This window comes from Salvelinus fontinalis, unplaced genomic scaffold, assembly GCF_029448725.1.
Source record: "Salvelinus fontinalis isolate EN_2023a unplaced genomic scaffold, ASM2944872v1 scaffold_1309, whole genome shotgun sequence".
In the NCBI taxonomy this organism is placed as follows: Eukaryota; Metazoa; Chordata; class Actinopteri; order Salmoniformes; family Salmonidae; genus Salvelinus; species Salvelinus fontinalis.
This window is the reverse complement of record NW_026601518.1, coordinates 20,764-47,052: the sequence shown is the minus strand read 5'-3', so window position 1 is coordinate 47,052 and position 26,289 is coordinate 20,764. Positions and strand designations below refer to the sequence as shown.

The following is a 26,289-nucleotide window of genomic DNA, read 5'->3' as shown; positions in this document are numbered from 1 at the left end:
GACCAGTATGTAGGGAATCTAGTTTCATACCAGTATGTTGAGAATCTAGTTTCATACCAGTATGTAGGGAATCTAGTTTCATACCAGTATGTAGGGGATCTGGTTTCATACCAGTATGTAGAGGATCTAGTTTCAGACCAGTATGTAGAGGATCTAGTTTCAGACCAGTATGTAGGGGGATCTAGTTTCAGACCAGTATGTAGAGGATCTAGTTTCATACCAGTATGTAGAGAATCTAGATTCATACCAGTATGTAGAGAATCTAGATTCATACCAGTATGTAGGGGATCTAGTTTCATACCAGTATGTAGAGGATCTAGTTTCATACCAGTATGTAGAGGATCTAGTTTCATGCCAGGATGTAGGGAATCTAGATTCATACCAGTATGTAGAGAATCTAGATTCATACCAGTATGTAGAGAATCTAGATTCATACCAGTATGTAGAGAATCTAGATTCATACCAGTATGTAGGGGATCTGGTTTCATACCAGTATGTAGAGGATCTAGTTTCAGACCAGTATGTAGAGGATCTAGTTTCAGACCAGTATGTAGGGGGATCTAGTTTCAGACCAGTATGTAGAGGATCTAGTTTCATACCAGTATGTAGAGAATCTAGATTCATACCAGTATGTAGAGAATCTAGATTCATACCAGTATGTAGGGGATCTAGTTTCATACCAGTATGTAGAGGATCTAGTTTCATACCAGTATGTAGAGGATCTAGTTTCATGCCAGGATGTAGGGAATCTAGATTCATACCAGTATGTAGAGAATCTAGATTCATACCAGTATGTAGAGAATCTAGATTCATACCAGTATGTAGGGGATCTAGTTTCAGGCGTTTCTACGCTTACTGCTTTAGGTCACGTGGAGGGAGACCCATGCATGCAGCATTTTATATGTCACTGTTCCCATTCCAGTCCTTAATCCAAGTCAAGGAGGCGGCTGATTTTAAAACTCTAATTACAAGCACAAGTCAAACAAGACATGTCAGAGTTTCTTTGTCTTTAGACAGCCTTGGACTGCAACTTAGACTACATATAAGCCTTTAATGTAGTCTACCAAGACAACCTCAGCCTTTAATGTAGTCTACCAAGATGACCTCAGCCTTTACTGTAGTCTACCAAGATGACCTCAGCCTTTAATGTAGTCTACCAAGACAACCTCAGCCTTTAATGTAGTCTACCAAGACAACCTCAGCCTTTAATGTAGTCTACCAAGATGACCTCAGCCTTTATTGTAGTCTACCAAGACAACCTCAGCCTTTATTGTAGTCTACCAAAACGTCCCTCAGCCTTTAATGTAGTCTACCAAAACGTCCCTCAGCCTTTAATGTAGTCTACCAATACGACCTCAGCCTTTAATGTAGTCTACCAATACGACCTCAGCCTTTAATATAGACTACCAAGATGACCTCAGCCTTTAATGTAGTCTACCAATACGACCTCAGCCTTTAATGTAGTCTACCAAGACGCCCTCAGCCTTTAATGTAGTCTACCAATACGACCTCAGCCTTTAATGTAGTCTACCAAGATGACCTCAGCCTTTAATGTAGTCTACCAAGATGACCTCAGCCTTTATTGTAGTCTACCAAGACAACCTCAGACTTTATTGTAGTCTACCAAAACGTCCCTCAGCCTTTAATGTAGTCTACCAAAACGTCCCTCAGCCTTTAATGTAGTCTACCAATACGACCTCAGCCTTTAATGTAGTCTACCAATACGACCTCAGCCTTTAATATAGACTACCAAGATGACCTCAGCCTTTAATGTAGTCTACCAAGACGACCTCAGCCTTTAATGTAGTCTACCAAGACGACCTCAGCCTTTAATGTAGTCTACCAAGACGCCCTCAGCCTTTAATGTAGTCTACCAAGATGACCTCAGCCTTTAATGTAGTCTACCAAGACGACCTCAGCCTTTAATGTAGTCTACCAAGACGACCTCAGCCTTTAATGTAGTCTACCAAGACGCCCTCAGCCTTTAATGTAGTCTACCAAGATGACCTCAGCCTTTAATGTAGTCTACCAAGACGACCTCAGCCTTTAATGTAGTCTACCAAGACGCCCTCAGCCTTTAATGTAGTCTACCAAGACGACCTCAGCCTTTAATGTAGTCTACCAAGACGCCCTCAGCCTTTAATGTAGTCTACCAAGACGACCTCAGCCTTTAATGTAGTCTACCAAGACGACCTCAGCCTTTAATGTAGTCTACCAAGATGCCCTATGCCTTTATTTGACCAAGAAGTACTACTTTGTTCTCCATTGTGACAGATGGGTCTTTAGTGTTACTGGACAGACCCATGCAGGCAGCATTGGACACATCAAAGTGTCACTTATGATAAATCCAAGATCTTTAATTAAAACAAAGTAACAAGATGCACTACTACCTGCTTCACTGTGACAGAAGGGTCTTTAGTGGAGACCCCAAAAAACTGTCATTCAAATAAAACAAGTCGTGATAGTGTTTCTTTGCTTTTCAACAGGACTAGACACCTTGAAGTGTCACTTAAACTATCACATGTCTAAGCCTTAAACAAAAGGTGCCACCCTCCTACTGCCTCAACTGATCAAATGTACCACCATATTCTTCACTGTGACAGAAGGGTCTTTAGTGGAGAGGCAGCGTTTTCTATTTCCCTGCTCTTGTCTTCCCACGGAGATATAAACAGATGATGTCAGAGGGTGGTGCTCGCTCTCTCGCTCGACTCTTCCGTCTGCCCAGCAGATGGGATGCAGCGTTAATAAAAAGGACTTGGAACAATCGGCCATAGAGAACCATCTGACATTTAGAGGGGGATTTGGGGGAGGGGGACGTAGGGAGAGAGGGATGGGAGGAGTCTGTTTACAGTCTGTCTGAACCCGTTTTCTTGTTGTTGTAAAACATGGAGTCTGTTGCTATGGTGACAGAGTAGAGTTAGGGAAGAGCTTTTACAGTGACGCATCGTAATGATGATTATTAGGTACATTTATCATCATTATCATCATTATGGTGATTATTAGGAACATTTATTATCATTATCATCATTATGGTGATTATTAGGTACATATATCATCATTATGGTGATTATTAGGAACATGTATCATCATTATGGTGATTATTAGGTACATTTATTATCATTATCATCATTATGGTGATTATTAGGTACATATATCATCATTATCATCATTATGGTGAATATTAGGTACATTTATCATCATTATCATCATTATGGTGATTATTAGGTACATATATCATCATTATGGTGATTATTAGGTACATATATCATCATTATCATCATTATGGTGATTATTAGGTACATATATCATCATTATGGTGATTATTAGGTACATATATCATCCTTATCATCATTATGGTGATTATTAGGTTCATTTATCATCATTATGGTGATTATTAGGTACATTTATCATCATTATCATCATTATGGTGATTATTAGGTACATATATCATCAATATCATCATTATGGTGATTATTAGGTACATTTATCATCATTATCATCAATATGGTGATTATTAGGTACATTTATCATCATTATCATCATTATGGTGAATATTAGGTACATTTATCATCATTATCATCATTATGGTGATTATTAGGTACATATATCATCATTATCATCATTATGGTGAATATTAGGTACATTTATCATCATTATCATCATTATGGTGATTATTAGGTACATATATCATCATTATCATCATTATGGTGAATATTAGGTACATTTATCATCATTATCATCATTATGGTGATTATTAGGTACATATATCATCAATATGGTGAATATTAGGTACATTTATCATCATTATGGTGATTATTAGGTACATTATTATCATTATCATCAGTATGGTGATTATTAGGTACATTATTATCATTATCATCAGTATGGTGATTATTAGGTACATATATCATCATTATCATCATTATGGTGATTATTAGGAACATTAATCATCATTATCATCATTATGTCTTCTGTATATTTCTAACAAGTTCACCAATTCATATCTGAAGCTGGGTTCATTTAGTAATTACCATATCAATGTCCTCCCAGTTACTCTACTGTCATCTCATTATTGATCCCACTGTATGTCTCTACTGTCATCTCATTATTGATCCCACTGTATGTCTCTACTGTCATCTCATTATTGATCCCACTGTATGTCTCTACTGTCATCTCATTATTGATCCCACTGTATGTCTCTACTGTCATCTCATTATTGATCCCGCTGTATGTCTCTACTGTCATCTCATTATTGATCCCGCTGTATGTCTCTACTGTCATCTCATTATTGATCCCACTGTATGTCTCTACTGTCATCTCATTATTGATCCCACTGTATGTCTCTACTGTCATCTCATTATTGATCCCGCTGTATGTCTCTACTGTCATCTCATTATTGATCCCGCTGTATGTCTCTACTGTCATCTCATTATTGATCCCGCTGTATGTCTCTACTGTCATCTCATTATTGATCCTGCTGTATGTCTCTACTGTCATCTCATTATTGATCCCGCTGTATGTCTCTACTGTCATCTCATTATTGATCCTGCTGTATGTCTCTACTGTCATCTCATTATTGATCCCACTGTATGTCTCTACTGTCATCTCATTATTGATCCCACTGTATGTCTCTACTGTCATCTCATTTGACATTGACAATGATTCTGTTCTTGTTTGCTTTTCCAGATGAAATGTGACAAAGCTCTCACCTACCTAAGAATTTTCGGGACGACAATGTTTGGAGTCTCGCTACTCGTGGGAATTTCTACCGCCTACATCATGGGCTACCAGTTTTTCACCACGGCACGAAACCACTTGTCCTTCGGGCTGTACGGGGCCATCCTGGTCATCCACCTCATCATCCAGAGTCTGTTTGCTGTCCTAGAACACCGGAACATGAGGAGATCCCTGGAGACGCCCATCAAACTCACCAAATCACTGGCCCTGTGCATTGCAGCCTATCAGGAGGACCCGGCCTACCTGAGGAAGTGTTTGGTATCGGTCAAGAGGTTGACCTACCCCGGCATCAAGGTCATCATGGTGATCGACGGGAATAACGAGGAAGACAACTACATGATGGAGATCTTCCGGGAGATCATGGGGTGGGATAAAGCCACCACGTACGTCTGGAAAAATAACTACCACCACCGGGGACCTGAGGAGACGGACCAGATGTACGCTGAGAGCCTGCAGGCCATCTCGCGCCTTGTGCTCAATAATAAATGTGTCTGCATCATGCAGAAGTGGGGAGGCAAGAGGGAAGTAATGTACACAGCCTTCAAAGCCCTGGGGAGGAGTGTGGACTATGTTCAGGTAAGTCCTGGGGGAGGAGGGGTTGGAGGGGGGGGGGGAGCGGTGGGGTACACAAAGACCCTTTTGTGCTCTCTTTCTTTAAAAGGATGGTGTGGAGGCCTTGTGTATGTACTGTAGCCCTACGGCTGTAAGGCTAATGCTGTTCACAGAGTGCTAGAGCTCAGCGTTAAACCCATTTACATATGTTTCTGCTCTCAGTCCAACTCAGACAAAGTGGAGAGACCTGTAGGCTAATAGGTTGGAGTCAGATCATGTTGCATAGCATCGTGTCAAAACACACAGTATTCTCAGTGAGGAACTTTAAAAGTGACAGTATCCGCATTAGCTACTATCCCAAGGCGTGTATTAAGTTCCTTCATTAACATTTACTAAGTAAACAGCACCAACTGTGCTGTATATACTACATTGTGAATAGTTATACAGCAATACTGTAGCGTAGGTCCTCCAAACTGCTCTGGATAATACTGGAGTGTAGATACTCCAAACTGCTCTGGATAATACTGGAGTGTAGATCCTCCAAACTGCTCTGGATAATACTGGAGTGTAGGTCCTCCAAACTGTTCTGGATAATACTGTAGTGTAGATACTCCAAACTGCTCTGGATAATACTGGAGTGTAGATCCTCCAAACTGCTCTGGATAATACTGGAGTGTCGGTCCTTCAAACTGCTCTGGATAATACTGGAGTGTAGGTCCTCCAAACTGCTCTGGATAATACTGGAGTGTCGGTCCTTCAAACTGCTCTGGATAATACTGGAGTGTAGGTCCTCCAAACTGCTCTGGATAATACTGGAGTGTAGGTCCTCCAAACTGCTCTGGATAATACTGGAGTGTATTCCTTCAAACTGCTCTGGATAATACTGGAGTGTAGGTCCTCCAAACTGCTCTGGATAATACTGGAGTGTATTCCTTCAAACTGCTCTGGATAATACTGGAGTGTAGGTCCTCCAAACTGCTCTGGATAATACTGGAGTGTAGGTCTGATCAAACTGCTCTGGATAATACTGTAGCGTAGGTCCTCCAAACTGCTCTGGATAATACTGGAGTGTAGGTCCTTCAAACTGCTCTGGATAATACTGTAGCGTAGGTCCTCCAAACTGCTCTGGGTAATACTGGAGTGTAGGTCTGATCAAACTGCTCTGGATAATACTGTAGCGTAGGTCCTCCAAACTGCTCTGGATAATACTGTAGTGTAGATACTCCAAACTGCTCTGGATAATACTGGAGTGTAGATCCTCCAAACTGCTCTGGATAATACTGGAGTGTCGGTCCTTCAAACTGCTCTGGATAATACTGGAGTGTAGGTCCTCCAAACTGCTCTGGATAATACTGGAGTGTAGGTCCTCCAAACTGCTCTGGATAATACTGGAGTGTATTCCTTCAAACTGCTCTGGATAATACTGGAGTGTAGGTCCTCCAAACTGCTCTGGATAATACTGAAGTGTAGGTCTGATCAAACTGCTCTGGATAATACTGTAGCGTAGGTCCTCCAAACTGCTCTGGATAATACTGGAGTGTAGGTCCTTCAAACTGCTCTGGATAATACTGTAGCGTAGGTCCTCCAAACTGCTCTGGGTAATACTGGAGTGTAGGTCTGATCAAACTGCTCTGGATAATACTGTAGCGTAGGTCCTCCAAACTGCTCTGGATAATACTGGAGTGTAGATCCTCCAAACTGCTCTGGATAATACTGTAGTGTAGGTCCTTCAAACTGCTCTGGATAATACTGTAGTGTCGGTCCTCCAAACTGCTCTGGATAATACTGTAGCGTAGGTCCTCCAAACTGCTCTGGATAATACTGGAGTGTAGGTCCTTCAAACTGCTCTGGATAATACTGTAGCGTAGGTCTTTCAAACTGCTCTGGATAATACTGGAGTGTAGGTCTGATCAAACTGCTCTGGATAATACTGGAGTGTAGGTCATCCAAACTGCTCTGGATAATACTGGAGTGTAGGTCTGATCAAACTGCTCTGGATAATACTGTAGCGTAGGTCCTCCAAACTGCTCTGGGTAATACTGTAGTGTAGGTCTGATCAAACTGCTCTGGATAATAGTGTAGTGTAGGTCCTTCAAACTGCTCTGGATAATACTGGAGTGTAGTTCTGATCAAACTGCTCTGGATAATACTGGAGTGTAGGTCCTTCAAACTGCTCTGGATAATACTGGAGTGCAGGTCCTTCAAACTGTTCTGGATAATACTGGAGTGTAGGTCCTCCAAACTGCTCTGGATAATACTGGAGTGTAGGTCTGATCAAACTGCTCTGGATAATACTGGAGTGTAGGTCCTCCAAACTGCTCTGGATAATACTGGAGTGTAGGTCCTCCCAACTGCTCTGGATAATACTGGAGTGTAGGTCTGATCAAACTGCTCTGGATAATAGTGGAGTGTAGGTCCTTTAAACTGCTCTGGATAATACTGGAGTGTAGGTCTGATCAAACTGCTCTGGATAATACTGGAGTGTAGGTCTGATCAAACTGCTCTGGATAATACTGGAGTGTAGGTCTGATCAAACTGCTCTGGATAATACTGTAGTGTAGGTCCTTCAAACTGCTCTGGATAATACTGGAGTGTAGGTCCTCCAAACTGCTCTGGATAATACTGGAGTGTCGGTCCTCCAAACTGCTCTGGATAATACTGGAGTGTAGGTCTGATCAAACTGCTCTGGATAATACTGGAGTGTAGGTCCTCCAAACTGCTCTGGATAATACTGGAGTGTAGGTCTGATCAAACTGTTCTGGATAATACTGGAGTGTCGGTCCTCCAAACTGCTCTGGATAATACTGGAGTGTAGATCCTCCAAACTGCTCTGGATAATACTGGAGTGTAGATCCTTCAAACTGCTCTGGATAATACTGGAGTGTAGGTCTTATCAAACTGTTCTGGATAATACTGTAGTGTAGGTCTGATCAAACTGCTCTGGATAATACTGGAGTGTAGGTCCTCCAAACTGCTCTGGATAATACTGGAGTGTAGGTCCTTCAAACTGCTCTGGATAATACTGTAGTGTAGGTCTGATCAAACTGCTCTGGATAATACTGGAGTGTAGGTCCTCCAAACTGCTCTGGATAATACTGGAGTGTAGGTCCTCCAAACTGCTATGGATAATACTGGAGTGTAGGTCCCCCAAACTGCTCTGGATAATACTGGAGTGTAGGTCCTTCAAACTGCTCTGGATAATACTGGAGTGTAGGTCCTTCAAACTGCTCTGGATAATACTGGAGTGTAGGTCTGATCCAACTGCTCTGGATAATACTGTAGTGTAGGTCCTTCAAACTGCTCTGGATAATACTGGAGTGTAGGTCTGATCAAACTGCTCTGGATAATACTGGAGTGTAGGTCCTTCACACTGCTCTGGATAATACTGGAGTGTAGGTCTGATCAAACTGCTCTGGATAATACTGGAGTGTAGGTCCTTCAAACTGCTCTGGATAATACTGGAGTGTAGGTCCTTCAAACTGTTCTGGATAATACTGGAGTGTAGGTCCTCCAAACTGCTCTGGATAATACTGGAGTGTAGGTCTGATCAAACTGCTCTGGATAATACTGGAGTGTAGGTCCTCCAAACTGCTCTGGATAATACTGGAGTGTAGGTCCTCCAAACTGCTCTGGATAATACTGGAGTGTAGGTCTGATCAAACTGCTCTGGATAATACTGGAGTGTAGGTCCTTCAAACTGCTCTGGATAATACTGGAGTGTAGGTCTGATCAAACTGCTCTGGATAATACTGGAGTGTAGGTCTGATCAAACTGCTCTGGATAATACTGGAGTGTAGGTCTGATCAAACTGCTCTGGATAATACTGGAGTGTAGGTCTGATCAAACTGCTCTGGATAATACTGGAGTGTAGGTCCTTCAAACTGCTCTGGATAATACTTGAGTGTAGGTCTGATCAAACTGCTCTGGATAATACTGTAGTGTAGGTCCTTCAAACTGCTCTGGATAATACTGGAGTGTAGGTCCTCCAAACTGCTCTGGATAATACTGGAGTGTAGGTCCTCCAAACTGCTCTGGATAATACTGGAGTGTAGGTCTGATCAAACTGCTCTGGATAATACTGGAGTGTAGATCCTCCAAACTGCTCTGGATAATACTGGAGTGTCGGTCCTCCAAACTGCTCTGGATAATACTGGAGTGTAGATCCTCCAAACTGCTCTGGATAATACTGGAGTGTAGATCCTTCAAACTGCTCTGGATAATACTGGAGTGTAGGTCTGATCAAACTGTTCTGGATAATACTGTAGTGTAGGTCTGATCAAACTGCTCTGGATAATACTTGAGTGTAGGTCCTCCAAACTGCTCTGGATAATACTGGAGTGTAGGTCTGATCAAACTGCTCTGGATAATACTGGAGTGTAGGTCCTCCCAACTGCTCTGGATAATACTGGAGTGTAGGTCCTCCAAACTGCTCTGGATAATACTGGAGTGTAGGTCTGATCAAACTGCTCTGGATAATACTGGAGTGTAGGTCCTTCAAACTGCTCTGGATAATACTGGAGTGTAGGTCTGATCAAACTGTTCTGGATAATACTGGAGTGTAGGTCTGATCAAACTGCTCTGGATAATACTGGAGTTTAGGTCCTTCAAACTGTTCTGGATAATACTGTAGTGTAGGTCTGATCAAAGTGCTCTGGATATACTGGAGTGTATGGAAGACATACACTCCAGGGCCCCTAGGGCTTTTTTTGGGACGCAGCCTAGTACACTGCTGTCTTTCCACCGTAAACTCCTGGTTTCAGTTATAATTCTAACCTCTGATCCAAAGCTTATGGAGGTCTAACTGTGTTGGCCTTGTCACAGATCTGTTTTAGCTAGCTATTAGCTACCAGACCTGTGTGGTTATTCTCACTGTGGGGTCGTCTGTCTAACGTACCTGATCGTGACGGTTAAAGCCTTGGCTTGGCAACACACAGATGACTTACATGACTTGACTTAGGCTACATCCCAAATGGCACCCTATTCTCAAACATAGTGCACTACTTTTGATCACTACCCTAAGGGCCCTGGTCAAAAGTAGTGCAGTATATAGGGAATAGGGTGCCAAAACAGTTCGGTAGAGTTCGTGCATATACTGTATTATAACAACATTTTGTGACATTTTTATTCGTTTTGGACTTCGGTGAGGGTTTTTTCAGCTGTTCGTGCACACACATTTTTTTTCTGGAGGCAAACCTAAGTTCGGTGTCTGAAGTTTCCACCCCTTCGTCGGTGATTGGTCAATGGTAGGGATTCTTCAATAAAGTCTTTGTTGTCATTCAACATAAGAGGACTTGTTTTCATGCACATTTTTTCATTGAAAAACACTGCACCAAACATCTTAGTTAGATGTAAACTTGTTTGACTAAGATCACTTCTGCACTTCTGCAAAATAATTAGATTAATTCTGATTAGTGTATACTGGCTACGGCGTCTCAAAATGGACAAACAGTACTACTGCCACTCTTTTATCATTTTTAAAGTGAAGGTCTTTTTAAGGGAGTATGCGAGCACACTCGTTCGGTTCGACTAGCTTCAGCCGACAAGTGCTCAGCATATGTGGGAACTCCTTCTAGACTGTTGGAAAAGCATTCCAGGTGAAGATTCAGCCCAACTGAAGCATGCTGATGCCTTAATTCCTTTTAGCTACTAGTGGAGCAGAGGGCCTCGACAGTTCAACACAGACATGACAGATTGTTCTCTACGGCCATGTCCTTTCAGAGGGCCTCGACAGTTCAACACAGACATGACAGATTGTTCTCTACGGCCATGTCCTTTCAGAGGGCCTCGACAGTTCAACACAGACATGACAGATTGTTCTCTACGGCCATGTCCTTTCAAAGGGCCTCGACAGTTCAACACAGACATGACAGATTGTTCTCTACGGCCATGTCCTTTCAAAGGGCCTCGACAGTTCAACACAGACATGACAGATTGTTCTCTACAGCCATGTCCTTTCAGAGGGTCTCGACAGTTCAACACAGACATGACAGATTGTTCTCTACGGCCATGTCCTTTCAGAGGGCCTCGACAGTTCAACACAGACATGACAGATTGTTCTCTACGGCCATGTCCTTTCAAAGGGCCTCGACAGTTCAACACAGACATGACAGATTGTTCTCTACGGCCATGTCCTTTCAAAGGGCCTCGACAGTTCAACACAGACATGACAGATTGTTCTCTACGGCCATGTCCTTTCAGAGGGCCTCGACAGTTCAACACAGACATGACAGATTGTTCTCTACGGCCATGTCCTTTCAGAGGGCCTCGACAGTTCAACACAGACATGACAGATTGTTCTCTACGGCCATGTCCTTTCAGAGGGCCTCGACAGTTCAACACAGGCATGACAGATTGTTCTCTACGGCCATGTCCTTTCAGAGGGCCTCGACAGTTCAACACAGACATGACAGATTGTTCTCTACGGCCATGTCCTTTCAGAGGGCCTCGACAGTTCAACACAGACATGACAGATTGTTCTCTACGGCCATGTCCTTTCAGAGGGCCTCGACAGTTCAACACAGACATGACAGATTGTTCTCTACGGCCATGTCCTTTCAAAGGGCCTCGACAGTTCAATACAGGCATGACAGATTGTTCTCTACGGCCATGTCCTTTCAGAGGGCCTCGACAGTTCAACACAGACATGACAGATTGTTCTCTACGGCCATGTCCTTTCAAAGGGCCTCGACAGTTCAATACAGGCATGACAGATTGTTCTCTACGGCCATGTCCTTTCAGAGGGCCTCGACAGTTCAACACAGACATGACAGATTGTTCTCTACGGCCATGTCCTTTCAAAGGGCCTCGACAGTTCAACACAGACATGACAGATTGTTCTCTACGGCCATGTCCTTTCAGAGGGCCTCGACAGTTCAACACAGACATGACAGATTGTTCTCTACGGCCATGTCCTTTCAGAGGGCCTCGACAGTTCAACACAGACATGACAGATTGTTCTCTACGGCCATGTCCTTTCAAAGGTAGCCAGTTTAAACTGAATTACTCCAAATTGCTTAAATGGAAATTAAAAATTTAAAAATCGACGTCATAGTCATTATCTCCAGAACCATCCCTGCGTCAACATATGTGAAAATGTAACATTTCTATGTTTTCCTGTAAAATAGATAGAAGAAGATGTGTTTCCATTGACATCATCGGTGTGCATCATGTGATTTTAGTAGGCATTACCTACTAATTACCTACTAATTAGTTTATGATGTCATTGAAAACACCTACCTTCCTCCATCTTTTTTTACTACTAAACATTAAAACGCGCCATTTTCAAATATGTTGACGTTGGAGAGGTGCTGGAGATGATGGCTATGACATTGAATTGTCCTTTTAAGCATTCCTCTTAGCAGTCCTGTTATGTCTGATAAGATATGTTGACGTTGGAGTGGTGCTGGAGATAATGGCTAATGACATTGAATTGTCCCTTTAAGCATTCCTCTTAGCAGTCCTGTTATGTCTGATAAGATATGTTGACGTTGGAGTGGTGCTGGAGGTGATGGCTATGACATTGAATTGTCCCTTTAAGCATTCCTCTTAGCAGTCCTGTTATGTCTGATAAGATATGTTGACGTTGGAGAGGTGCTGGAGATAATGGCTAATGACATTGAATTGTCCCTTTAAGCATTCCTCTTAGCAGTCCTGTTATGTCTGATAAGATATGTTGACGTTGGAGAGGTGCTGGAGATAATGGCTAATGACATTGAATTGTCCCTTTAAGCATTCCTCTTAGCAGTCCTGTTATGTCTGATAAGATATGTTGCATCAGTGGATGAACTTGACGTGACCTTTATTTAGCTACCGGTTGCTGCATGATCATCACAGTAAACTAACATGGCCGAGTACGTCCCAAATAGCACCCCCTTTCCCTAGATAGTGCATTACTTCTGACCAGGGCCCATAGGGTCAAAAGAACTAAACCTTATATTCTCACCATAACTGTGTGTGAAGGTGTTGATATTGTGGCAGAGGGTAACACTTAACTACACAGGCGTAAGAGAAACTTAGTGTAAAGTGTTACCCGGCATTGCTTTGCGGTGTCATTATTCTGTTGGCAGGTACATTATGGGTAATATTCACCACACTGTGAGAGGAAAGCCCCCCAGGACTGTTAGACAGAGGACATGTCCTACGTTAGGAGAAGGACTACAACGCTGTCTGTTGGACAGAGGACATGTCCTACGTTAGGAGAAGGACTACAACGCTGTCTGTTGGACAGAGGACATGTCCTACGTTAGGAGAAGGACTACAACGCTGTCTGTCAGACAGAGGACATGTCCTACGTTAGGAGAAGGACTACAGCGCTGTCTTTCGGACAGAGGACATGTCCTACGTTAGGAGAAGGACTACAACGCTGTCTGTTGGACAGAGGACATGTCCTACGTTAGGAGAAGGACTACAACGCTGTCTGTTGGACAGAGGACATGTCCTACATTAGGAGAAGGACTACAACGCTGTCTGTTGGACAGAGGACATGTCCTACGTTAGGAGAAGGACTACAACACTGTCTGTTGGACAGAGGACATGTTCTACGTTAGGAGAAGGACTACAACGCTGTCTGTCAGACAGAGGACATGTCCTACGTTAGGAGAAGGACTACAACGCTGTCTGTTGGACAGAGGACATGTCCTACGTTAGGAGGAGGGACTACAACGCTGTCTGTCAGACAGAGGACATGTCCTACATTAGGAGAAGGACTACAACGCTGTCTGTCAGACAGAGGACATGTCCTACGTTAGGAGAAGGACTACAACGCTGTCTGTCAGACAGAGGACATGTCCTACATTAGGAGAAGGACTACAACGCTGTCTGTCAGACAGAGGACATGTCCTACGTTAGGAGAAGGACTACAACACTGTCTGTTGGACAGAGGACATGTCCTATGTGTAGTATGGATCCAGATGGAACATCAGTGAATCCATTGTTCGTCTGCTGACTTCATGACCCCCCCGACCTTCGCCTTTTGTGATGTCAAAACCCTGTGGTATTTGTGGCACAGATCAACCGACTGACGCCAGATCGAACATGTTTTACTGAGGAGACCTTTTACACAAGCTATTCCCAATAACCACTTATCGAAAGAACAACTGATTATTAGCGGTGTTGATGTCATCTCAGCATACCACCCTGCATACCACTACTGGCTTGCTTCTGAAGCTAAGCAGGGTTGGTCCTGGTCAGTCCCTGGATGGGAGACCAGATGCTGCTGGAAGTGGTGTTGAAGGGCCAGTAGGAGGCACTCTTTCCTCTGGTCTAAAAAATATCCCAATGCCCCAGGGCAGTGATTGGGGACACTGCCCTGTGTAGGGTGCCGTCTTTCGGATGGGACGTTAAACGGGTGTCCTGACTCTCTGAGGTCATTAAAGATCCCATGGCACTTATCGTAAGAGTAGGGGTGTTAACCCCGGTGTCCTGGCTAAATTCCCAATCTGGCCCTCAAACCATCATGGTCACCTAATAATCCCCAGTTTACAATTGGCTCATTCATCCCCCTCCTCTCCCCTGTAACTATTCCCCAGGTCGTTGCTGCAAATGAGAACGTGTTCTCAGTCAACTTACCTGGTAAAATAACGGTAAAATAAAAATAAATAAAATAAAAAATCTCCCCAAGCTGAGGCTTGTTACAGCTGCAATCTGTTACCTCTTTTACAGTGAAACTATAAATATTAAATGGGACTTTCCCCCTTCGTTTTCAGCATCTGTAGTCTTTGCAGTAATTTGATGCGGGTGATCTGTGAATATGAATGCCATTTCTGGACCCGTCAGAACAGGTTTGGTGCTCAACGTTGCTATAGGACTGGTTGCCAAGGGGCAGTGATCAAAGAAACGGAATTCCATTTCTTTGGTAGTGATGCAGCTTCGCTTAATCAAACACTCTACAGATGATGAAAATAACATGAGGAATGTTGTGCACATTAGCAGACGTGCCAACAGGCTATGCCAAACTACGCATGAGTATCTGTTCTCACCGGGAAAGGGTGTTCTGTGTATCAAAACCAATAGACTGGTTAGGGGTACAGAAGTCTATTCCTGAGGTGGTTTGATTATCTTCTGGCCATATCATTATCTTTAGATACTCTCCTTTCATGGTATTTGTGTTTTAATACATTACTCTTACAGCAGAAAGATAGAATTGAATTATCATTTCGCTGCACGGTGAAAATGTTCCTTTTCAAACAATTCAAACAGCTTTCTTCATCTTTCTCCAAATATGACCATTTTGAAACAGCTATACAGCTATACTACAACATCTCTGCCACCATCAGAACACAACCAATCACAACACAACCCTCTCAGTCAGAACACAACCAATCACAACACAACCCTCTCCCAGTCAGAACACAACCAATCACAACACAACCCTCTCAGTCAGAACACAACCAATCACAACACAACCCTCTCTCAGTCAGAACACAACCAATCAGAACACAACCAATCACAACACAACCCTCTCTCAGTCAGAACACAACCAATCAGAACACAACCAATCACAACACAACCCTCTCTCAGTCAGAACACAACCAATCACAACACAACCCTCTCTCAGTCAGAACACAACCAATCAGAACACAACCAATCACAACACAACCCTCTCCCAGTCAGAACACAACCAATCACAACACAACCCTTTCCCAGTCAGAACACAACCAATCACAACACAACCCTCTCTCAGTCAGAACACAACCAATCACAACACAACCCTCTCTCAGTCAGAACACAACCAATCACAACACAACCCTCTCCCAGTCAGAACACAACCAATCACAACATAACCCTCTCCCAGTCAGAACACAACCAATCACAACACAACCAATCACAACACAACCAATCACAACACAATCCTCTCTCAATCAGAACACAACCAATCACAACACAACCAATCACAACCCTCTCTCAGTCAGAACACAACCAATCACGACACAACCCTCTCTCAGTCAGAACACAACCAATCACAACACAACCCTCTCTCAGTCAGAACACAACCAATCACAACACAACCCTCTCTCAGTCAGAACACAACCAATCACAACACAACCCTCTCTCAGTCAGAACACAACCAATCACAACCCTCTCCCAGTCAGAACACAACCAATCACAGCACAACTCTCTCTCAGTCAGAACACAACCAATCAGAACACAACCCTCTCTCAGTCAGGACACAACCAATCACAACCCTCTCCCAGTCAGAACACAACCAATCAGAACACAACCCTCTCTCAGTCAGAACACAACCAATCACAACACAACCCTCTCTCAGTCAGAACACAACCAATCACAACCCTCTCCCAGTCAGAACACAACCAATCAGAACACAACCCTCTCTCAGTCAGAACACAACCAATCACAACCCTCTCACAGTCAGAACACAACCAATCAGAATACAACCCTCTCTCAGTCAGAACACAACCAATCACAACCCTCTCCCAGTCAGAACACAACCAATCAGAACACAACCCTCTCTCAGTCAGAACACAACCAATCGCAACCCTCTCCCAGTCAGAACACAGCCATTTAGAATACAACCCTCTCTCAGTCAGAACACAACCAATCACAACCCTCTCCCAGTCAGAACACAACCAATCATAACATCAAATCAAATCAAATGTATTTATATAACCCTTCTTACATCAGCTGATATCTCAAAGTGCTGTACAGAAACCCAGCCTAAAACCCCAAACAGCAAGCAATGCAGGTGTAGAAGCATGGTGGCTAGGAAAAACTCCCTAGAAAGGCCAAAACCTAGGAAGAAACCTAGAGAGGAACCAGGCTATGAGGGGTGGCCAGTCCTCTTCTGGCTGTGCCGGGTGGAGATTATAACAGAACATGGCCAAGATGTTCAAATGTTCATAGATGACCAGCATGGTCAAATAATAATAATCACAGTAACATAACACTCTCTCAGTCAGAACACAACCAATCCCAACCCTCTCCCAGTCAGAACACAACCAATCACAACCCTCTCCCAGTCAGAACACAACCAATCACAACCCTCTCCCAGTCAGAACACAACCAATCACAACCCTCTCCCAGTCAGAACACAACCAATCACAACCCTCTCCCAGTCAGAACACAACCAATCAAAACCCTCTCTCAGTCAGAACACAACCAATCTGTCAGGTTTTGGTCACTAGATGTCCCCATTGTACCTTTTTTGTACCTTTTGTTTTTCCTTGCTCTAATTATTGTTTGCACCTGTGTGTCGTTCCCTTGTTAGTATTTAAACCCTGTGTGTTCCTCAGTTCCTTGCTCAGTGTTTGTATGTTAGCACCCAGCCCCAGCCCAAGCCTTGTTCTGAACATATGATTCTCCTATTGGATTTTCCAGAGGTTCTCTGGTTTAGTTTTTGTGTATTTTTGAGTAGTCTTTTGAGGTTTGTTTTTCCCTGCTGTTTTTACCACTTTGTGGAGTTGCTTTGTATTTTGGAGGATATCCATTTTGTGCTTCTTGGCTTTATGTTTGGACATTGTGGATTTAGATTCTTTGCCTGAAGATTTTGTTCTTTAATTAAACCACCATCTCTAGTACTGCTGTGTCTGCCTCATCTTCTGGGTTCTGACGATTATTAGTGACTGTTTCTCGCACCGGGTCCTGACACAATCATAACACAACCCTCTCTGTCAGAACACAACCAATTACAAACCTCTCTGTCAGAATACAACCAATCACAACCCTCTCTGTCAGAACACAACCAATCACAACCCTTTCTCAGTCAGAACACAACCAATCACAAACCTCTCTGTCAGAACACAACCAATCACAACCCAGCCCTCCCAGTCAGAACACAACCAATCACAACCCTTTCTCAGTCAGAATACAACCAATCACAACCCTCTCTCAGTCAGAACACAACCAATCACAACCCTCTCTCAGTCAGAACACAACCAATCACAACCCTCTCTCAGTCAGAATACAACCAATCACAACCCTCTCTCAGTCAGAACACAACCTTACTGTATCACTTCCAGTCTAGGAAGCCGTCCCAAACACCACAGCAACCTTCCTTTCTTCCAGCCAAACCCCAGCCCTCCCTACACCGGCCCCAATGACTTCACTGACCCAATGAAATCATTCCCAATGAAGGAGTGACAGGAGAAACCTTTCTAATCTGTGAAGAGATTGCTGCAAATAGGACTTTACTCACCCGGTTGTTTGTTGACCAACTGACGGACCTTCCCACTTGACACGAACTTGTTTTGGAACAATCTCTCCCGGGAAACATCCACGTTGCAAACAAATCTTCAACTTGACGTCCAAAAGAGTTTCAAAGAAACACAAAGCAACACTGTACATCAGTAATCAGGGTAATTAATGTACCAACACTGTATGTCAGTAATCAGTGTGATTAATGTACCAACACTGTATGTCAGTAATCAGTGTAATTAATGTACCAACACTGTACGTCAGTAATCAGTGTAATTAATGTACCAACACTGTACGTCAGTAATCAGTGTGATTAATGTACCAACACTGTACGTCAGTAATCAGTGTATGTAATGTACCAACACTGTACATCAGTAATTAATGTACCAACACTGTACATCAGTAATCAGTGTAATTAATGTACCAACACTGTACATCAGTAATTAATGTACCAACACTGTACATCAGTAATCAGTGTAATTAATGTACCAACACTGTACATCAGTAATTAATGTACCAACACTGTACATCAGTAATCAGTGTAATTAATGTACCAACACTGTACATCAGTAATTAATGTACCAACACTGTACATCAGTAATCAGTGTATGTAATGTACCAACACTGTACATCAGTAATCAGTCTAATTAATGTACCAACACTGTACGTCAGTAATCAGTCTAATTAATGTACCAACACTGTACGTCAGTAATCAGTCTAATTAATGTACCAACACTGTACGTCAGTAATCAGTCTAATTAATGTACCAACACTGTACATCAGTAATCAGTGTATGTAATGTACCAACACTGTACATCAGTAATTAATGTACCAACACTGTACATCAGTAATCAGTGTAATTAATGTACCAACACTGTACATCAGTAATTAATGTACCAACACTGTACATCAGTAATCAGTGTAATTAATGTACCAACACTGTACATCAGTAATTAATGTACCAACACTGTACATCAGTAATCAGTGTAATTAATGTACCAACACTGTACATCAGTAATTAATGTACCAACACTGTACATCAGTAATCAGTGTATGTAATGTACCAACACTGTACATCAGTAATCAGTCTAATTAATGTACCAACACTGTACGTCAGTAATCAGTCTAATTAATGTACCAACACTGTACGTCAGTAATCAGTCTAATTAATGTACCAACACTGTACGTCAGTAATCAGTCTAATTAATGTACCAACACTGTACATCAGTAATCAGTGTATGTAATGTACCAACACTGTACATCAGTAATTAATGTACCAACACTGTACATCAGTAATCAGTGTAATTAATGTACCAACACTGTACATCAGTAATTAATGTACCAACACTGTACATCAGTAATCAGTGTAATTAATGTACCAACACTGTACATCAGTAATTAATGTACCAACACTGTACATCAGTAATCAGTGTATGTAATGTACCAACACTGTACATCAGTAATCAGTCTAATTAATGTACCAACACTGTACGTCAGTAATCAGTCTAATTAATGTACCAACACTGTACATCAGTAATCAGTGTATGTAATGTACCAACACTGTACGTCAGTAATCAGTGTAATTAATGTACCAACACTGTACATCAGTAATCAGTCTAATTAATGTACCAACACTGTCACGATCGTGTGGAGGATTGATGGACCAAAACGCAGCTTTAGGAAAATATGCCATCTTCTTTTATTTTTAAAAGATGACGAAAATAAACACGACACACTTTAACAAACTATACAAAAACAACAAACGACCGTGAAGCTAAATAACGTTGTGCACATACACACACAGGCTACAAACGTTCTACATAGACAATTACTCACAACCAATGAGAGCCTATGGCTACCCTAAATAAGGCTCCCAATCAGAGACAACCGAAATCAGCTGTCTCTAATTGGGAACTCATTCAGGTAACCATAGACTCTCCTAGATAACTAAATATACATAGACAACGCTAGACATCTGAACTCAACACAAACCCATATACTATACAACAACCCCTTTACCATAAAAAACACCCAAAACCAACAAAACACAAACATTCCCCATGTCACACCCTGACCTAACTAAAATAATAAAGAAAACAAAGAATACTAAGGCCAGGGCGTGACAAACACTGTACGTCAGTAATCAGTCTAATTAATGTACCAACACTGTACGTCAGTAATCAGTCTAATTAATGTACCAACACTGTACATCAGTAATCAGTGTATGTAATGTACCAACACTGTATGTCAGTAATCAGTGTGATTAATGTACCAACACTGTATGTCAGTAATCAGTGTGATTAATGTACCAACACTGTACGTCAGTAATCAGTGTATGTAATGTACCAACACTGTACGTCAGTAATCAGTGTGATTAATGTACCAACACTGTACGTCAGTAATCAGTGTATGTAATGTACCAACACTGTACGTCAGTAATCAGTGTATGTAATGTACCAACACTGTACGTCAGTAATTAATGCGCTGCTGATTGGTCAAATTGGCCAATATAAAACAAACATATTCCGCCCAAAAACTTGACGAAGGACTCTTTGTCTGTGTAACGAGATCTTCTGGCCTAGTTTAACTTGCTAACTTTGTGTTGTGTGAGAGAGAGAGCGTGAGAAGTGTTTTGGGTGAAGTGTTTTGTAGATTGAACAGGATAGTGTGTACCCTTGTGTTTCAGGTGTGAAGTGTTTTGTGGATTCAACAGGATTGTGTGTCCCCCCTTGTGTTTCAGGTGTGTGACTCTGACACTATGCTGGATCCTGCGTCCTCTGTGGAGATGGTGAAGGTTCTGGAGGATGACCCCATGGTGGGAGGAGTGGGAGGAGACGTCCAGGTAATGTCTCCATTGTTATTGACTAGTCTGTTTGTCTGAGACTGTGTTCTCCTAGCCTGGTACCGTACTTTAGGTGCTGAAACCAGCTCCAGTCTCCATTGTTATTGACTAGTCTGTTTGTCTGAGACTGTGTTGTCCTAGCCTGGTACCGTACTGTAGCTGCTGCAACCAGCTACAGTCTTCTGTTGATAGAAGACTAGTGTTGGGTTCAGCACAGTGGAGTCTGTTGAGGGGAGGACGGCTCATAATAATGTCTGGAACAGAGCAAATGGAATGGCATCAAACCATGTGTTAGATGTATTTGATACCATTCCACTCATTCCGCACCAGTCATTACCACGAGCCCCGTCCTCCCCAATTAAGGTGCCACCAACCTCCTGTGGTTCAGCACTTACAGTATATACGGCATGGATACAAAGCTAGGGTTGTCCAACTGCTTTCACAGATGTACTGGGTGTGCAGGTGGGTCATCTAACCCAGTGGAGGCTGCTGAGGGGAGGACGGCTCATAATAATGTCTGGAATGGACTGGATGAAATGGTATCAAACACATGTAGGCTGAGAGAATCTTCAGAGTTGCTTCGGGTTAAGCTGAGAGAATCTTCAGAGTTGCTCCGGTTAAACTGAGAGAATCTTCAGAGTTGCTCCGGTTAAGCTGAGAGAATCTTCAGAGTTGCTCCGGTTAAACTGAGAGAATCTTCAGAGTTGCTCCGGTTAAACTGAGAGAATCTTCAGAGTTGCTCCGGTTAAACTGAGAGAATCTTCAGAGTTGCTTCGGGTTAAGCTGAGAGAATCTTCAGAGTTGCTTCGGGTTAAGCTGAGAGAATCTTCAGAGTTGCTCCAGTTAACCTGAGAGAATCTTCAGAGTTGCTCCGGTTAACCTGAGAGAATCTTCAGAGTTGCTCCGGTTAAGCTGAGAGAATCTTCAGAGTTGCTCCGGTTAAACTGAGAGAATCTTCAGAGTTGCTCCGGTTAACCTGAGAGAATCTTCAGAGTTGCTCCGGTTAAACTGAGAGAATCTTCAGAGTTGCTCCGGTTAACCTGAGAGAATCTTCAGAGTTGCTCCGGTTAAACTGAGAGAATCTTCAGAGTTGCTCCGGTTAAACTGAGAGAATCTTCAGAGTTGCTCCGGTTAAACTGAGAGAATCTTCAGAGTTGCTCCGGTTAAACTGAGAGAATCTTCAGAGTTGCTCCGGTTAACCTGAAAGAATCTTCAGAGTTGCTCCGGTTAAACTGAGAGAATCTTCAGAGTTGCTCCGGTTAACCTGAGAGAATCTTCAGAGTTGCCCCGGTTAACCTGAGAGAATCTTCAGAGTTGCTCCGGTTAAACTGAGAGAATCTTCAGAGTTGCTCCGGTTAAGCTGAGAGAATCTTCAGAGTTGCTCCGGTTAACCTGAGAGAATCTTCAGAGTTGCTCCGGTTAAACTGAGAGAATCTTCAGAGTTGCTCCGGTTAAGCTGAGAGAATCTTCAGAGTTGCTCCGGTTAAACTGAGAGAATCTTCAGAGTTGCTCCGGTTAAGCTGAGAGAATCTTCTCACACTGTGGTTTATTAACTCATGTGGTGATGTTGATGCCTTTACGACCCGCATTTAGAAGTTACAAAGAAATAAACACAAACCTCTTAAAAGTATTTTGATAGCTTTTTCAACAAGTACGCTTCAGTGCATAAAATAAAGCTTTAATGCTTTCTTTTATGATCCTGTAAAGTATTTCTGGACAAGAGAAAGAGTAGTGGTTAAGCCTACACAGTTGTTGAGGACCAAATCTGCCCGTATTGAATTTAAAGTTCCCTGAATACCAAATAATACAAACTATAAAAATGCATCTACACAACAGGACATTCCTTGACAAAATTGAGTCAGCCTATACCTTAGGCTTACATTGATTACTCTCTGGTGAGAATTCTACACAATAGCAGGTTGATAGGTGCTTCCGTGCTTCTACATCTGCATTGCTTGCTGTTTGGGGTGTTAGGCTGGGTTTCTGTACAGCACTTTGAGATATCAGCCGATGTAAGAAGGGCTATATAAATACATTTGATTTGATTTGATAGGTGGAACATTTGTAAGAGCTCTGGGAGAGTTGATAGCATTTCCTTTTGCTAATTAGGGGTCCTTAAACCAATTGCCCACGATTGTGTCGTTTGGTTGCTATGCTAATAGTATAGAATGTGTTTACAGCCGTTGTTAACCAACTTAAATACCCTGACCCTATGTGTCTTTCTTCCTCCACAGATCCTGAACAAATACGAGTCCTGGATCTCGTTTCTTAGCAGCGTCCGTTACTGGATGGCCTTCAACATCGAGCGAGCGTGTCAGTCCTACTTCGGCTGCGTCCAGTGCATCAGCGGACCACTGGGAATGTACAGGAACAACCTGCTCCACGAGTTCATAGAGGATTGGTACAACCAGACCTTCATGGGCAGCCACTGTAGCTTCGGCGACGACCGCCACCTCACCAACCGCGTGCTGAGCCTGGGCTACGCCACCAAGTACACGGCCCGGTCCAAGTGCTTGACCGAGACCCCCATCACCTACCTGCGCTGGCTGAACCAGCAGACCCGCTGGAGTAAGTCCTACTTCAGAGAGTGGCTCTACAACGCCATGTGGTTCCACAAACACCACCTCTGGATGACCTACGAGGCTGTCATCACCGGGTTCTTCCCCTTCTTCCTCATCGCCACGGCAATACAGCTGTTCTACCAGGGGAGGATCTGGAATATCCTTCTCTTCCTGTTGATCGTCCAGGCGGTCGCCCTCATCAAGTCCTCCTTTGCCTCCTGCATGAGGGGCAACATCGTCATGGTCTTCATGTCCTTCTACTCAGTGTTGTACATGTCCAGTCTGCTACCGGCCAAGATGTTCGCTATCGCCACCATAAACAAGGCCGGCTGGGGCACGTCAGGGAGGAAGACGATCGTGACTAACTTCGTAGGGCTCGTTCCCATATCGGTCTGGTTCACCATCCTCTTCCTTGGCATTATCTATACGGTCGTCCAGGAAACCAGAAAAGATGTTCCTTTTCCAGACTCTGAAAAGATAGTGTTAATGGTGGGTGCGATAGTGTACGCCAGCTACTGGGTCATGCTGTTGACGTTGTACATGGTGCTGATCACTAAATGTGGCAAGAGGAAGAAAGAACAGCAGTATGATATGGTGCTGGATGTATGACATCTCCCTCCTCATCCTCCTCCTCCCCTGAAACTCCTCGGTTGGGTCTTAAACGCCACTCTATTTCCTGCATAGTGCACTACTTTTGACCAGGGTCCATACAGGGCTCTGGTCAAAAAGTAACACACTTTTTTTTAGGGATCAGGGTGCAGTTTGAGGCGCAGACTATCTCCCTCTCAACAACGTTTACAAAGTGAAGAATCTCAAACTGCTCATTGATTGTTGGACTCTCGGCGGGTGACGTGAAGTGAGGATGCCAGGAGAGCGATATCATTGCTGCTGTGACTGACTGCAACAAGAAACTACAGATATTTTCTTCTGAAATATTATGATGATGAGGTGAAAAAAAAAAAATTTGAACTCTTGTTGGTGTTGTGTTTTGCCAAATGGAAAACCACCAAACGGACATCCTGTTTTTCCACATAGATACACAGAGATGATATGCATAATGTCCTATGCACTTTTACGTCTCACTCCCATTGTGCATAATGCTTGACAGAGTCATTTGAAGATGAAATACCTCAGTGGTTAAGCTTTTCATTGTATGAGTGAGTGATCGGGATGCACCCAGAAAATGGCTCGTTCTTGATTATAACATAATTTATGATGTTTTTGGTCATATTTGTCCTTTTTTTTATACCCAGTTCTTAATGAAAGTCAAAGCTGGAATTTCTCAGTTCTTTTGGCCATGCTGTATCTGTTGACTTGTTACTTTGTAAGTTACATATAATATTTTAATGCCTTTTTATATAGACTTTTTTTAAATTCTATTTTTGCTTTAATAACCACCAAAGATTCTTTATTTTCATTCATTTTTATATAAAATGGAGAGAGAAAAAATGCATTGTGCATTCAACTGTTATAACAATGACGTGTGTATCTGACCAAAAAATGTGAAGTTAACAGCTGGGGTTTTGTCTGCAATGATAACAATAAAATGCAATTCTAGGGATAAGTTATTGAATACAAGAAGGGTGATTAACCTGTGTTTTTTTTATGTACAATGAGAGAAAACCAGCAATATTTATAAGAACATTGTGTGGTTTTCTAGATAATTCTATATTTAATAATATACATTTCATAATAGACCTTATAGAGACCGTCGTTCGTTTTGGAGAGGTAGCCGCTCTGCAGGATTTTGCTCCAGCCCTAATCTTAACATAGCCTTTCGCAAATCTAAATTAGCAAGACAGCACAAACAGATCTGGGACCAGGCTAGATCTAACACACTCTATTCTACTGATCAGCACAAACTGATCTGGGACCAGGCTAGCTCTAACACACTATATTCTACTGATCAGCACAAACAGATCTGGGACCAGGCTAGCTCTAACACACTCTATTCTACTGATCAGCACAAACTGATCTGGGACCAGGCTAGCTCTAACACACTCTATTCTACTGATCAGCACAAACTGATCTGGAACCAGGCTAGCTCTAACACGCTCTAATCTACTGATCAGCACAAACTGATCTGGGACCAGGCTAGCTCTAACACACTCTATTCTACTGATCAGCACAAACTGGTCTGGGACCAGGCTAGCTCTAACACACTCTATTCTACTGATCAGCACAAACTGATCTGGGACCAGGCTAGCTCTAACACACTCTATTCTACTGATCAGCACAAACAGATCTGGGACCAGGCTAGCTCTAACACACTCTATTCTACTGATCAGCACAAACTGATCTGGAACCAGGCTAGCTCTAACACGCTCTAATCTACTGATCAGCACAAACTGATCTGGGACCAGGCTAGCTCTAACACACTCTATTCTACTGATCAGCACAAACTGATCTGGGACCAGGCTAGCTCTAACACACTCTATTCTACTGATC

General features: G+C 42.8%; 1 protein-coding gene across 1 annotated transcript; it reads left to right on the top strand.

The window, feature by feature from the left end:
* Positions 1–4,686: 4,686 nt before the first annotated feature.
* On the top strand, positions 4,687–26,289 carry LOC129848975 (hyaluronan synthase 2-like). The gene is made up of 3 exons (XM_055916058.1): positions 4,687–5,313; positions 21,179–21,280; positions 23,515–26,289. Exons 1-3 carry the CDS (start codon positions 4,687–4,689, stop codon positions 24,448–24,450), a joined length of 1,665 nt encoding a protein of 554 aa, XP_055772033.1. The 3' UTR covers positions 24,451–26,289.